This window comes from Gopherus flavomarginatus, chromosome 2 (genome assembly GCF_025201925.1).
Source record: "Gopherus flavomarginatus isolate rGopFla2 chromosome 2, rGopFla2.mat.asm, whole genome shotgun sequence".
Taxonomy (NCBI): Eukaryota; Metazoa; Chordata; order Testudines; family Testudinidae; genus Gopherus; species Gopherus flavomarginatus.
The window spans coordinates 261,594,732-261,608,420 of record NC_066618.1 but is presented as its reverse complement, the minus strand read 5'-3'; the positions used below and the strand labels follow the sequence as shown (position 1 = coordinate 261,608,420).

At 39.2% G+C, this 13,689-nt stretch overlaps 1 protein-coding gene across 4 annotated transcripts in view; it reads right to left on the bottom strand.

Moving 5' to 3' along the window:
- Positions 1 to 13,689, bottom strand: part of VPS13B (vacuolar protein sorting 13 homolog B) — a 913,516-nt gene that overhangs the window by 24,011 nt on the left and 875,816 nt on the right. For all 4 annotated transcript variants that reach the window (XM_050940452.1, XM_050940449.1, XM_050940451.1 and 1 more), the window contains exons 55-56: positions 3,939 to 4,057; positions 2,360 to 3,183 (exon numbers count right to left, since the gene is read on the bottom strand). In XM_050940452.1, coding sequence (XP_050796409.1) covers positions 2,360 to 3,183; positions 3,939 to 4,057 — 943 coding nt within the window. The remainder of the gene's footprint in view (positions 1 to 2,359; positions 3,184 to 3,938; positions 4,058 to 13,689) is intronic.

The following is a 13,689-nucleotide window of genomic DNA, read 5'->3' as shown; positions in this document are numbered from 1 at the left end:
GCTTCAGTGTAATATTTCTATAAAAAAGTATTTGCCACTGTATAAAGTGATGGAAAACAGGATGAGGCTGGCAGTGGTGTACAGATGGAATGTATGCGCCATCTGCTCAGGATCCTTTCTGATCAGTAATGTTGCACTGATCATTTACATATACCATATTTGTGCATTTCAGGTTTTTTCGAATGTTTTAGGAAATGGAGCCCTTCCAGGAGCTGCTTATCCCTCAGAGACCCCCCCCCATCATCAAAACAATGGTTCTCCAGGTGATGAAGAATGGATGCAGATCCCCGAGAAATGATCAGTGCTGATCTGATCACTGACCACAGTTTGTTTGTGAATGACCCAAGATGGTCCATCCCACAGAGGGTAGAGCATGTACCCTCTCCACAAAACTGACGGACCCTGCCAGTCTGAGGTGTGGGGTACTGAGCTTGCCTGAACTCTGCTCACACACTGCCAATCAGCTTTTTCAACTATTACGGATAGACAGGGCTGAAACTGTTTAAATACAAAGTTCTGGGACAACCTGGCATTCCAGTGACTGTGCACTACAGTTTGGCTTTGAATAATGAGCTGTTGGTTCTGGCAAGGCTGGGAAGGCAGCAAATTCACCTTGGAGTGAGAGAGAGGGAGAGAGAAATAGAGGTATTTTGCATCATGAGCGACCTTTTCTGGCCCATACACTGGAGTGAAGCTGATGGGCTCTCAATGGACCTTTATCCAGCATCTTGCCTAGAGGTCAGATCACCATGACTCAAGCCCTTTTAATGAAGGAGGTAAGTGTGGGAGGAAGTTTGTGTATATGGGGAGAAATGAGGAACTGAGCAGAATCCACCAAATTCACAAATTCTATATTAAAATTTCACAATGTTTCATAAGCCTTATTCTACTACACATCAGAAGGCACTTAGTATTTATATCTACTAACATGAAATAACTATTACTACAACGTCTTAGCAAAGATCCACCATATTCTCTTAATAGGCAACCTATTGGGATACATTTTGGCTAATAAAATTCAAAATTTCCATATGACTTTTGCTAATGCAATGTGACAGTGTTAAACATTTTTAACCAACATTCCCTTCAAACACAGCCCAAGCCACCAAAGTTGTCATTTCCGGTTAATTATTTGGAGGATGTGGGATGGCTAACTCCAAATCCCAAAGGTGACCATTCCAGTCCATAAGCTTCCCCTACTACATTGCTACCTGTGATATGGATAGCTGGTGCATGGAGGTAATGGGCATCTTGTGCCACTGCATTAGTTGGACTGTAATTTGGCTCTTAATTTAGCAGGAAGCCAAATCTCTCCTTTAGTACTACAGGGGCCTGATTTAAAAAAAATGTTTACATGCAAGTGTACCATTATGGCAGGATCAACTCTACAAATCAGATATTTGCACATGGGAAAGGCCAGTTAGACATCTCATTGGCTATATTCATCTATAAATACCTGATACACATGCACAATCATGGTAATTGTGCATGAAAATGTGGTACATAATTGTGTACACACTTTGTGTATGTAGCAAAAGCGGAAAAAATAAGATTTTGGAAAATCTGACTCTAGAGACTTAGGAAAATAAATATGATGTTGCAATAAGTTCTACTATTAACTGTGTGTGATCATTTACAAATTCCCAGGCCTATTAAGGTGTAGAAGAGACTGAGACACTTTATTATGAATTTATGGGAGACAGAATTTTAAGAATGCATCCATTAATCTAAGAGGCTAATTGCTCACTATCGATTCTGTGTGGGAAAAAGTCAGTACAGCAAACTACATACTTCATGGATCAAAGGACAATAAACATCTGTGTGCCAGTTTAGCATGAAGGCTTTATGAAGAAAGACAGATTCCTAACCATAAAGAGCAGCCAAAAGGTTTAACAAGAAAACAACGTACAGTGGTATAATTTGCTCTGAATGCATTGCAACTTATTGAATAATTTGCTTAAATAAATTATTTTTTGTGAGTTCATGTTGGGAATTCGTAGTTTGATTCTGATTGTATTTATAATATGAGACGACAAAAACCAAAATGGACAGAATACATTACAATAGTTTTTACAGGGCTTTGGAAAAGTCTTCAGGTGCCAACTAACATTCACCACAGCTTTAAATGTACATCAATTTCAGTCCCACCATTTTATTTGACCCCCATCATATTGCAGAAAATCAAATGTTTCTTAGATTATTATAGTAATTTTGCAAGACCATCTAAAGCACAAAACAACAGATCTGACTGTAGTAAGTAGCTTGTGAGCTACTGTAGTAAGTAGCTTGTGAGAGAATTACTGGATACTGGTACATAATGAAAATGTTACAATTCTAAGCGTAAGGAAAAAATACTGACCTGCTCTGAACAGTGCCCCCGCAGCATAATGCATGGCCAAGGCATGGATGAGCTGTCTTGCAGTGGTGTAGATGGGTCCTCTTTCAAACATGGAGAAGGAGAGAGGGGTGTGATCTGAAGCTATATACAGCTTTAGTGAAGCATGGATACTGACCAACAGGTTAACTGGTTGTATTGCTAACTTCCTTAACTTCACTGGGTTGACTAAAGCTTTAGCATGCTGTCTCACTTGTTCAGGCAGTATCTGGGTAATAGTTGAGGTTTTCATGCAATGACCAATCACTTTGCTGTCTGGAAGATATGTATCAAATAAGGTCTTAATGTAATAAACAAATGTGTCTTCCACATACAGCCTCGCTGGTTTCAGTTCGAAGTTGAGGTCATTAACGCAAAACAAGAAATTCTGTTCCTCTGATAAAGTGATGCAGAGTTTTATGAAACAGTTTTCCTTATATTCGTCCAAATCTTTGTTGGATAAAATGAGGTTGTTCACTTTGGACCACCGCATGGTTTCATTTTTCTCTCCCTGGCACAGCAGGACTGCAAAATGGAAACTGGATTTATTATACAGCTGGTTGTCCAATTGCAAGTCTCCACAATATATTTGGAGACTATAAAACTGAAGAAGACCTTCGGAGGTCTCTCCCTGGAATTCATGAGACAGGGATCTCAAGTAGCTGGCCATTGGTGCCATGTTAAGGAAAAGGTTGTCCACTGTAAGCCGCAGAAGTTCAGACGACATTTTATGATTTGTTATTTCATCAAACACTGCAAGACTTGCCTGGCTGATGAACATTTTAAATATAATGGTCTGCTCCTGAGTTCTAGATAGGAGGAAAGGAAAACATGAGTTTGTAATTTTACTTGATTTGACCTGGAATCTTGTTTTCCCAAAAAAGCTAGTGCTGCTGGGTGATCAATTTCTCAGAGATTAATCCTTAATTATAGCTCAAATAAAAACTCTGCAAACACACATTCCTCTCTTGTTGTAACATCTCTGGAAGCCGAGAATTCTGAGTGTTATAAATAGGTGATGTTATAATTAGAGTTGAATGGATTTGAGAGCCAAGTTCTAGCAATGCTCTAACAGTGGGAGACAGTCTTCTAAGGAAGAGTGTTATAAAGATGATGGAGTGCACAGTTAACTACTGTGTATAAGGCCATTCCTGCAGCCGTTACTGAAGAAAACTCCCACCAATTTCAGTGGGAATTTTGCAAGAGTAAGGACCGCAGGAACTGGCCACATAAACTTTAAACTTGTGAATACACTCAAAATTACAACGGAAACTATTTTTAATTCTTTAAAATGAACAGTTCAGTACTGTTTATTATACCAGACATTGAGTGTTTATCCTAGAGTGACATGACCTCAGATGTTAGATTGTCATGTTTTACTGTGATATACAAAACATAATATGTGCTCTAAACTTATGCCACTGAGTATGCAGTGGGATTAGACAAAACAAACAGTTATGCCAGATTTCATAAGTCACTTCACACTTACAGGGCTTAATGACTTCCCTGGATAAGTTTTTAAATTTACCAACATTTTTTATGATCTTCCATGTGCTTTATATACCTGTTCAGGTTGATCTGGACAGGTCCTGGTCTTCCTTCTGGTGCCAAAGTTATTATTATTGTACCACAGCGATGAGCAATGTCCACATAAACATAGCCAAAACCAGTTAAGAACACAATCTAGAAAAGAACATTTAAAAAACTAATTAGACATATATAAAATTTTACTGAAATTGCTGATTTTACTCTAGTACAATTTGATTCAATGCTATTACCACTTTCGAGTTGCAATTTTTCATCTCAAATCATACTTTCTGTTGAGAGGCAGAAACAGTTTGCTTTCAAAAGAAAAAAAAATAAGATTAAATCCAGATTTTTAAATATTCCATCTGTAAGGTTAATAGAGAAGAATATAATAAATGAGAGAGAAAATTAGCTCCTCATCCTTTACTTCCAAGAACTGATAAATACATTTTAAAAGGGCGGAGCTTCCTAGAATCTAACCTGGATGTGGGAGGGAAAAACAGTTTAAATGCTAAAAAAAAAAAATGACTTTCAAACTCTTGGATTTCAGATCACCGAGCAAAGAATCTCCCTGGAGCTCTTCAGAACACCCCCCAAAAATCAGAACTAAGCTGCATCAACAAGACTCTTTACAAATAAGAACTCCTTTGATGCAATGAGAGAAACTATGCTGTGCCTCACTGGAGGTGTAGCCAATTTATTCAAAAACAAGCCAGTCCAGTGTAAGTATGCTTTTACAAACATGCATGTTATATTTGAATTGAATCCCAAATTCTGTCCGGTTTTCAAGCAATTAAAATTGAAGATCCTGTTTTCTACCCAAATCTGTGGGTATGAGAGAGAGCTATGTCAGCTGTATCAAAATGGTGGGAAACGTGGAAGTAAACTCACACAAGATAGATAATTTCTAAATGCTGTCAACTTTTCAAAGCTGCACACGTCTAACCAGCCAGGTCAGCATCAACTGAGCTTGTTGTTAGCATATTCAGATTGGTTCAGTTAAAACGTTATAGTAGGTAAGAGTGCTGGAATACATTCCCTGCCCTCAATAGCATTTTTGTTTGCCTTCCTTGCAGCAATGTGGAGGCAAAGTTGGGGTAACCAATACTAGGATTTCAAAACAGAACTTTAAAAGAAAATATAGGAACATGCAGTTGCCAAAACTTGCAGCTGGTGTCCAGTGTGGACAAAGACTAAAAGGGCCAGCTCCTTCTATAGATAAATGAGACCTAGGATTTTAGCTGGTGGATGTTGTGCCTGTATGGGGGCCTGAAATCTTCAAATACCGAAGTTCCCTTTGGTCCTCTCAACTCCTCCCAGCAAGGGAAGGCTAAAGGATTCAGAAATGAGCTGTGTCCTAGGGAGTAAAGGTAATGAGGTCTAACCTGAGTTATTGGTTTTATGATGGCAGCCATGTAACTCTGCACCAGACCCCGTTAAACGCCTGGTATGTGATGGGTGGCGGTGGTGCTAAGTCAATAAAGTTGCAGCTTGCCCCCTTAAAAACCATTTCAGTGTCTGCCTTTCATTCACTTAAATGTCCTAAGCAGCAAAGAAGTGGTAAAAGCATCTCAGTATCTAAGGCAGGAGTTGGCAACCTCTGGCACGTGGCTAGCCAGGGTAAGCACCCTGGCGGGCCAGGCCAGTTTGTTTACCTGCTGTGTCGGCAGGTTTGGCCGACCACAGCTCCCATTTGCTGCGGTTCGCCATCCCAGGCCAATGGGGGCGGTGGAAAGCCGCAGCCAGCACATCCCTCGCCGCCTCCCACCGCCTCCATTGGCCTGGGACAGCGAACCACGGCCAGTAGGAGCCACAGTTGGCTGAACCTGTCGACGTGGCAGGTAAACAAACTGGCCCGGCCTGCCAGGGTGCTTGCCCTGGCGAGCCGCATGCCAGAGGTTGCACACCCCGATCTAAGGACAGCTACAAAAGTACGGAAGGCCTAACTAGTCAGTAGCCTGAGGATTTGATGATTGTACTGCTGTGTTTTGCTTGCAGATTTGCAATGTGTGCTTGAGAAGTAAATGTGCTCATGAAGTGACTCATATATAGCATGTGTTTTGTACTTAATTTCATGAAACCTTCACAGATTTTCATGTTGTTCCAGAAAAAAAGAGAGTATGTTTTTCAGGTTTGGAAAAAGCACAACAAACTTGGTTAGGCCTGCAGAAGAGACAGCAAGCTGCATTCTATACTGTCTTATACATGGCCAACAGAATTGTTAACTAAATTTTAATTCCATGGCCTATCATTTACACCTGTTTCAAATTGAAAGCCTAATTTAAAGATAATGGCTACCCACTGAAAGATAATAAACATGGAATTCCAGAATGCCATATTAAAAGAATTACTTTTAAGAGACAAAGGAAAAATCATGTTGGTAGCTTGAAATAAGAGAGGTATATAACACATGGAGAAACAAGTTTCCAGACTTGAGATCTGTAGGGTAAGCCAAATGCAGAAAGTTGCTCTGCATAAACAAGGACATTTACTGATGGGAACACAGACGAGATTCTTCTGTTCTTCAAAACTCTAGGTAAAGTACAAAGGAAAGGAATACAAATACAGAGAATTGGCTAGGCAAAACTAAGAAACAAACACAGGAAACTCAGTATCCAGTTCTGATGAAGAGATGACTTGATTGTTGACAAACCAACTGTGAGAACATTAAATAAAATCCAGTAGTTCATAAGGAATCCAATTTTATGTGTGATTGTTGGATTCAAGATAAGAATGATAATAGTTGGATGTTATTATAGCTGTAATTTGTTTTATGTTTTCCACATTACAAGTACAAATTTTTTTTTTTATGGAACAAAAAATTGAACAATAGCAGAACTATAATGAATGGACATTATTTGCAGCCATACAGCCTCAGGTTGTGATCTCAACTCACCACATGAGCTATGGTCAGATGTTGGATGAGAGAGCTCTAAAGTGAAAGTAAGTGCTGAAGGGAGTAACGCTGTGTTGGTAATTCTATAGGTGGTGCTCTTCATTCTGAGTTCCTAACCAATGCCCAACCACTGTATCATGGTTCTGCTATCCAGTTATCTGAATGCAACACAGTGGTATCTGAACAGAGTATCTATGCTAGAGGTGGTGTTTTTTTAAATGGGATGTAAAACTGAAGTCTTGACCATTTATAGACATAAAATCCTATGGCACATTTTGCAAGAATAGGAGTGCTAGCCGTGTATCACAGTCTAATTTTAATTCAGGAATCACTGTACATTCTACTAATCTAAAATTCCCCCATCCTTTCAGTTGGATACAGTATTCTTAGCCTCCTGTCCTAAACTCTTGTGTAGTGTTGTACACTTTTTTTTGGCAACATTTCCATTGCGATTGCATCTCTGTTTTGGGTGACATTATTCCCAAGGACAGATTCTGGCCATTCTTCATGGCTGTGAAAGAGTGCAGGAAGAGAACAATAAAGACTCTTTACCAGTCCCTTGTGCACAAGTCCATGATTCCCTACAACTTGAAAAGGGTGGTGCTCGCCTCGACACACCAGCTGATGGACCTAAACTGGAGGGAGGGAGGGAGGGGGAGAAGACTGCATTCCCTTATAGAAGTGGCTTCTTCTCCTTTGCCCCTACTGACATTCTCTCCGCCCCTGTACTGCCTCTTAAGCACCCTTTGGCTTTAAAGTCCACAATCTAGCCCACAGTTTGTAACATTTATACAGCACTTCTGGATTCTCCTGGATGGTACTATGTATACATTTAAATCACTGTCATGGTATTTTCATCATTATTAGTTGCCCCTCGAGTAAGTTTAGGTCCCACAGTTACTGTAGTTATTTATACTGTAGCTATTGTGCCAAATCAGATCATACTGTTGGTCTATCTACTCCAGTATTGTGCCTCTAGCAGTAACCAATTCTTGTTATGTCTGAGGAAAGTACATAATCCTAGAATGTCCCTAGCTCACTGACTGTGAGGGATGGATTTCTTTTCAAGCCCCAGACATGATCAGTTTATGCCTGGAAGCATGAATATTAATTTCTTCTACCATTATCTTAGCTTACAAATGTTATTTATGATCACACAATTGTCAAATGCGTTAAAATACCTTGCTAAATTATTTGTTTTAAAGATTTTCTGAGGCAATGAATTCACAGGTTTACTGTATACTACATAAAAAGGATTGCCATTTAGCAGCTTTAAATGTACAGCCTCTCACTTTCAGCTAAGGTCCTCTTATTCTTGCATTATGGAATAGAAGAAACAGATGTGTCTGGTGAGTTTTCACTATACTTTCAGTATTCTATACGTCTCAATCAAGTGTCCTTTTAATTCCAATCTCAGCTGGCTCTGATAATGGATGCTAGATGTGACTAATTCTTTTAGTAAATTAGTAAAGCACTTTCTTTCTAGAGGAATAGACTGTGCCTGTTTGTACTTTGTACTTGATTGGCCATAAAGAAAGGAAATGATCTGTGACCCTGTAAATCTCAAGAAACTTCAGGATCCAGACTTGGGTGGTACACAAAAGGAACATGCCTAGTTGCTGAATAGCATACTCAGCACTTATTTCAGGTACTAGTATTTTTCTAGTAGCAAGTGTTGTCTTTGAAGAGGACTGCAAGGCCTCTTGAAAGAAAAATCACTATTTGTACACCCTAGAATTTCAATATCTAGGCCACTGACACAATATGCAGATCACCTGCGAGTATACCTGCTTGATCCTATTTGTGAGACAGAGTTAAGTGACAATGGAAAGGTTCTAAGCATAGATAGTGGATGAGGTTTTCAGATTCCTTGCTGCTTTAAAATGAACCTTCCTAATGACACTGGAAGAGACAGACAAGAAGTCTTAATTAGAATGTTTTAAAAGTACCTGCCACTTAGAATTTCTGCATCTTTGCAGTGCAATAACTTTCCAGCTGGATTCAGGAAGTACCTACATGTCAAAAGTGGGACAAATGTTCTTCATATAACAGATTATTCGTGGGGATTGTAAATGAAACTGTTCAAGCTACTCTGCAGTTCACGTCCTTCAGATTAATAGCTGATGGAAATATCCTCCAGTAAAAACTTACTTCCTCTCAGTCTCCCACGTAAATTGCTTCTTTTCATCAGAGAATGCAGACTCCTTTCCTGATAATTTATATAGCATATCACTGAGGTGTTATCTGTAAGAATTCTGAATGATTGTTCTTTCAAAACAGGATGTAAAGCAGGACTTTTTTGGGCTCCAAACAGAGATAGCAAGGGAGTTTGAATAAGGTTCTCTCTCTCAGCTTTGGAGCATTCATATCTATAAAGGCTGTATGATGGAGGAAACAATCAATGTAACCCTCCAACTGGGACTTTGACACACTTTTAAAAAGTCTAAAACCTGATGCAACCAATCTTTTAAATGACTGTTGAAGGTCTAGCATGCTCTGGTGGGTCAAAGGAACAGTACTGCCAACCCAAAATGTTCAAAAATCTTGAGTCAGACCCACACAGAATAATGAAATGGGATTAAAAATCATGAGATTTCTAAAAGCATCATATATTTTTGGAATGCATTTTGTTTGCTTTCTGGATTTTGAACCTTTAGGGTTTGCTCTGGTCATGTTTTCATGCTTTTCCCCATAAACATGAGGTCTAGAAATGTATTTTCTTTAATGAAATCTGTGATTTTCACATAATCACTTGACCCTTAATAGGAACACCAAATATCACAAGACTCATGATAAAACTGTGAGATTTATGGCTTTTCTACATGTCAATTTAGAGTACGGAAAGCCTGTGTGTGAATCTACAGCTGTGTGAGCACTGCTTCAATGCAGTGCAAGTTCAGAGTGTGGCTTGCCATTCTACACTTTCAAGTAGTATAAGGGTGGCCAACCTGAGCCTCAGAAGGAGCCAGAATTTACTAATGTACATTGCCAAAGAGCCACAGTAATACATCAGCAGGTCCCCATCAGCTCCCCCCTGGTCCCAGCGCCTCCTTCCCACCAGCAGCCCCGTCGATCAGCGCCTCCACGTCCCTCCCTATCAGCTGTTTCGTGGTGTGCAGGAGGCTCGGAGCGGGAGGAGTGAGGGCACTGCAGGCTCAGGGGAGGGGGTGGGAAGGGGTGGAGTGGGGTCAGGGCCTGTGGCAGAGTCAGGGGTTGAGCACACTGGAAAGTTGGCACCTGTAGCTTCAGCCCGGAGTCAGTATCTATATAAGGAGCAGCATATTAACTTCTGAAGAGCCGCATGTAGCTCCGGAGCCACAGGTTGGCCACCCCTGAAGTAGTAGTAATGCCAAATTGCACTCCAGGACTTTCAGTGCACTGTAACAGTGTGCACATGGGACTTTTAGGCATGGCAAGATCTTGAGCTGTAGATTCACACCCTGACTTGCCGTGCAGTACCTTGCTGTTCAGATAAGCCCTTAGATATTCTGAAGGAATCGCTGTAGCCCACAGAGCTAGTTTAAAGATATTTTATATCACACTAATGCAAGAAACCTACAGGCCTACACCTAATATGTTTACCTTAAGTATTTAGCTTAAGGCTTTGAAGCCTATGAACCTTAGCATAAGTGAGTTACCCAAAAGTGACTCTGAGTTATTGGGGAACAGGGAATATCATGCTTAGAAGATTTTTTTTGTACCAGGCAACCACAGGAATATGAACTAAGATCAGCTTTGGATATTTTAGGATAGGAACATCTGAAAAAAGTACAAACACAAACTTGCCTTCGCAATGAATTGATGTATATGCTAAGTGGAGATCATTAATATATTAACCTATAGGATAAGGACACCTCAACATTATTATGGTGAGGAAGTCAGTTATGGATAAAGAAAGTTGGGCATCTACATGAATATTCATAGCCGTCACCAGGACCTATAATAGGCCCAGTCACCACGTAGGCCTTGAGATTGTGACCATCAGACTTGTATGGCATACCATGGATGACTGCCTGCCTCTTACCACTAAGTTTCCACAAGAAGGGGTAAGTATGTGTAAGGTATGGTGTGGGACAGCACCTTAATTTTATGTTACAGCTGCATTCTCATTTGGTTTGGAACATTTGTGTTTTTATTAATTATACTAATACAAGTATTTAAAGCTTTTCCCTCAATGTGAATGTTGTCATTGTGTAAGTTTGGGGTTCCCAACCAGACACTAAACTTAATTCTGATGTGCCTGATTCAGGTACTAGAACGTTTCAAATCTAGAGGTTCAATCACTGATTAAATGGAAGTCCTTAACAATCAATGTAAGCAATAACCAATAATCAATAACCACTCAGTGAATTAGACAACACCACCAAGGTACAAACTATCATTGGACCAAACAACCAACAAATATCTTTGCATATAATGTAAAGTATATGCAGACTTGTGTTAGTTGCTGTTATGTCTGAAACTTAAATTATCACATAATTTAAGAACATACCTGCAACAACATCTAGTATTTTCCTATAGAGAGACAGAATTAAGATCGCTGCAGCCATCTCTTTCTTTTAAGGCAGATCATTAAGGTGGAGTAATAACAGTATGCACACAAAATACCAACATAGTACATAAACAATTGCAAAGTGTAACCTTGGATTGATTTTTTTTTAAATTCTGCTTACTCAAGTAACACTTCATCATTGAGCAAAGAAAGTTTTGTTATTAGCCTCAATGCCCTGGGTTCAGAAAGTCCAAGAAATTGAGATGTTTTGTACAAGTAAGTCAAAGGGATTTTTAAAGCTTAAGTTAAACAAGCTGAGGGTCTGAAGTATTAGAATTTTTAATTGGAGAGAATTCCTCCACTAGGATAAGATCCTCAAATGCTTTCAAAGCATCTAATTCCTTCTTTCAGCCTGATTTCTATAAAGAACACTGGATTGGCATAATATCAATGACTAGAATTTGAAACCTTACGTTGCCTGACTGGCTTGCTGAACTCAACTGAACTACTTGCTAATTAACATACTAGTTAATAATCAGGAACATTTTGTGAGTGGTCCCAAAGGAAAACATCTGAAATTGCTATGTTTTTTTAAGTGGCAAAGCTGTTTGTCTTGATTCCGTGTATGCTAATTACTTTAAAGATGGACAAATTTCTGTTAAAAAACCAATCAACCAACCAAACAAACAAACAAAACCCCTCACTATCCCAGGCAAGGAAGTTTTAATTTACCTCAAAACAGGAGAAAAAACAATTGAAGAATAAAATAACTCCCCTTTCGTATAAACATAAACTTCATTCCCATGGAGAAACAGAGGGAGAATGACAATGATGGGTCTTGTGGGATTTGGAGGGATAAGGAAGCTGGAATAGTGAAGTTACTAAATGAGAGAAATTTACTCCGTGGGTCTTGCATATATTTGCTTCATGAGGCCAGAGTTCCTCAAGACTGATGTGTCTAGACCAAGTAATTTTCACAACAAGGCATCTGGTAGTATGAAAAAGGAGCGACATAATTTAAAACTGGAAAATTTGTATTATTTGTCATAAAAATAGCCATGCATGAATAACAGAATCATAGAAATGTAGGACTGGAATGTCCCTCAAGAGGTCATCTAATGAATTCATTCCCCCATAGTGACACAGGACCAAATAAACCTAGACCATCCCTGATAGGTATTTATTTAACATGTTCTTTAAAATTTCCAATGACAGGGATTCCACAACCTTCTTTGATAACTTTTTCCAGTTCTTAAGTCAGAAAGCTTTCCCTAATATCTAACCTATATTTCCTTTGCTGCAGATAAAGCTCATTCTCTTGTCCTACCTTATGTGGACCTGGAGAACAACTGATCATTGTCCTCTTTATAACAGCCCTTAACATATTTGAAGACTTGCCATCTCAGTTTTCTCTTCTCTAGACTAAACATGCCCAGTTTTTAAACCGTTCCTCAAAGGTCAGATTTTCTAAACCTTTTATTATTTTTGTTGCTCTCCTCGAGACTCTCTCTAGTTTGTCCAGATCTTTGTTAAAATGAGGCACTCAAACCCGGACACAGTACTCCAGCTGAGGCCCTGACAGTGCCAAGTAGACTAATCATATACCTCATCTTACATACAACACTTCTGTTAATACACCCCAGATGGATATTGGCTTTTTTCACAACTTCATCGTATTGTTGGTTCATGTTCCATTTGTGATCCACTATAACCCCCAGATCCTTTCTGCAGTACTACTGCCTATCCAGTTACTCCCCATTTTGTATTTGTACATTTGATTTTTTCTTTCTAAATGCAGTAGTTTGCACTGGTCTTTACTGAATTTCATCTTGTTGACTTCAGACCAATTCTCCAATTTGTCAAGGTAATTTTTAATTCTAATACTATTTTTCAAAGTTCTTGCAAGCCCTCCCAGCTTGCTGTCATGCACAAATTTTATAAGCATAATCTCCACTCCATTATCAAAGTCACTAATGAAAATGTTGAAAAGTACTAGACCCAGGACAGACCCCAACAGGATTCCACTAGATACATCCTTCCAATTTGACAGCAAACCAGTGATAAATTCTCTCTGAGTGTGGTTATTCAACTGATGTACATCCACCTTTTACTAATTTCATATTGTCCATATTTCCTTAGTTTGCTTATGAGAAGGTAAACAATAATCAGAAAAGCATAGAAATGTAAGACTGGAAGGGCCCTCGATAGGCCATCTAATCCAGTCCCCTGAACTGAGGCAGGATCTAAAATTTCAACAGATACACGGTTGGAGGGGCTCCTAGGACTTAAACAGAAAACACAACTACCAGGGCCATGCACCAAAAAGGTAATTACATGTTTAGCATGTAGTTTGATTATGGGCAGATGCAGAATATAGTTCTACCATTGTAAATTTCAAAA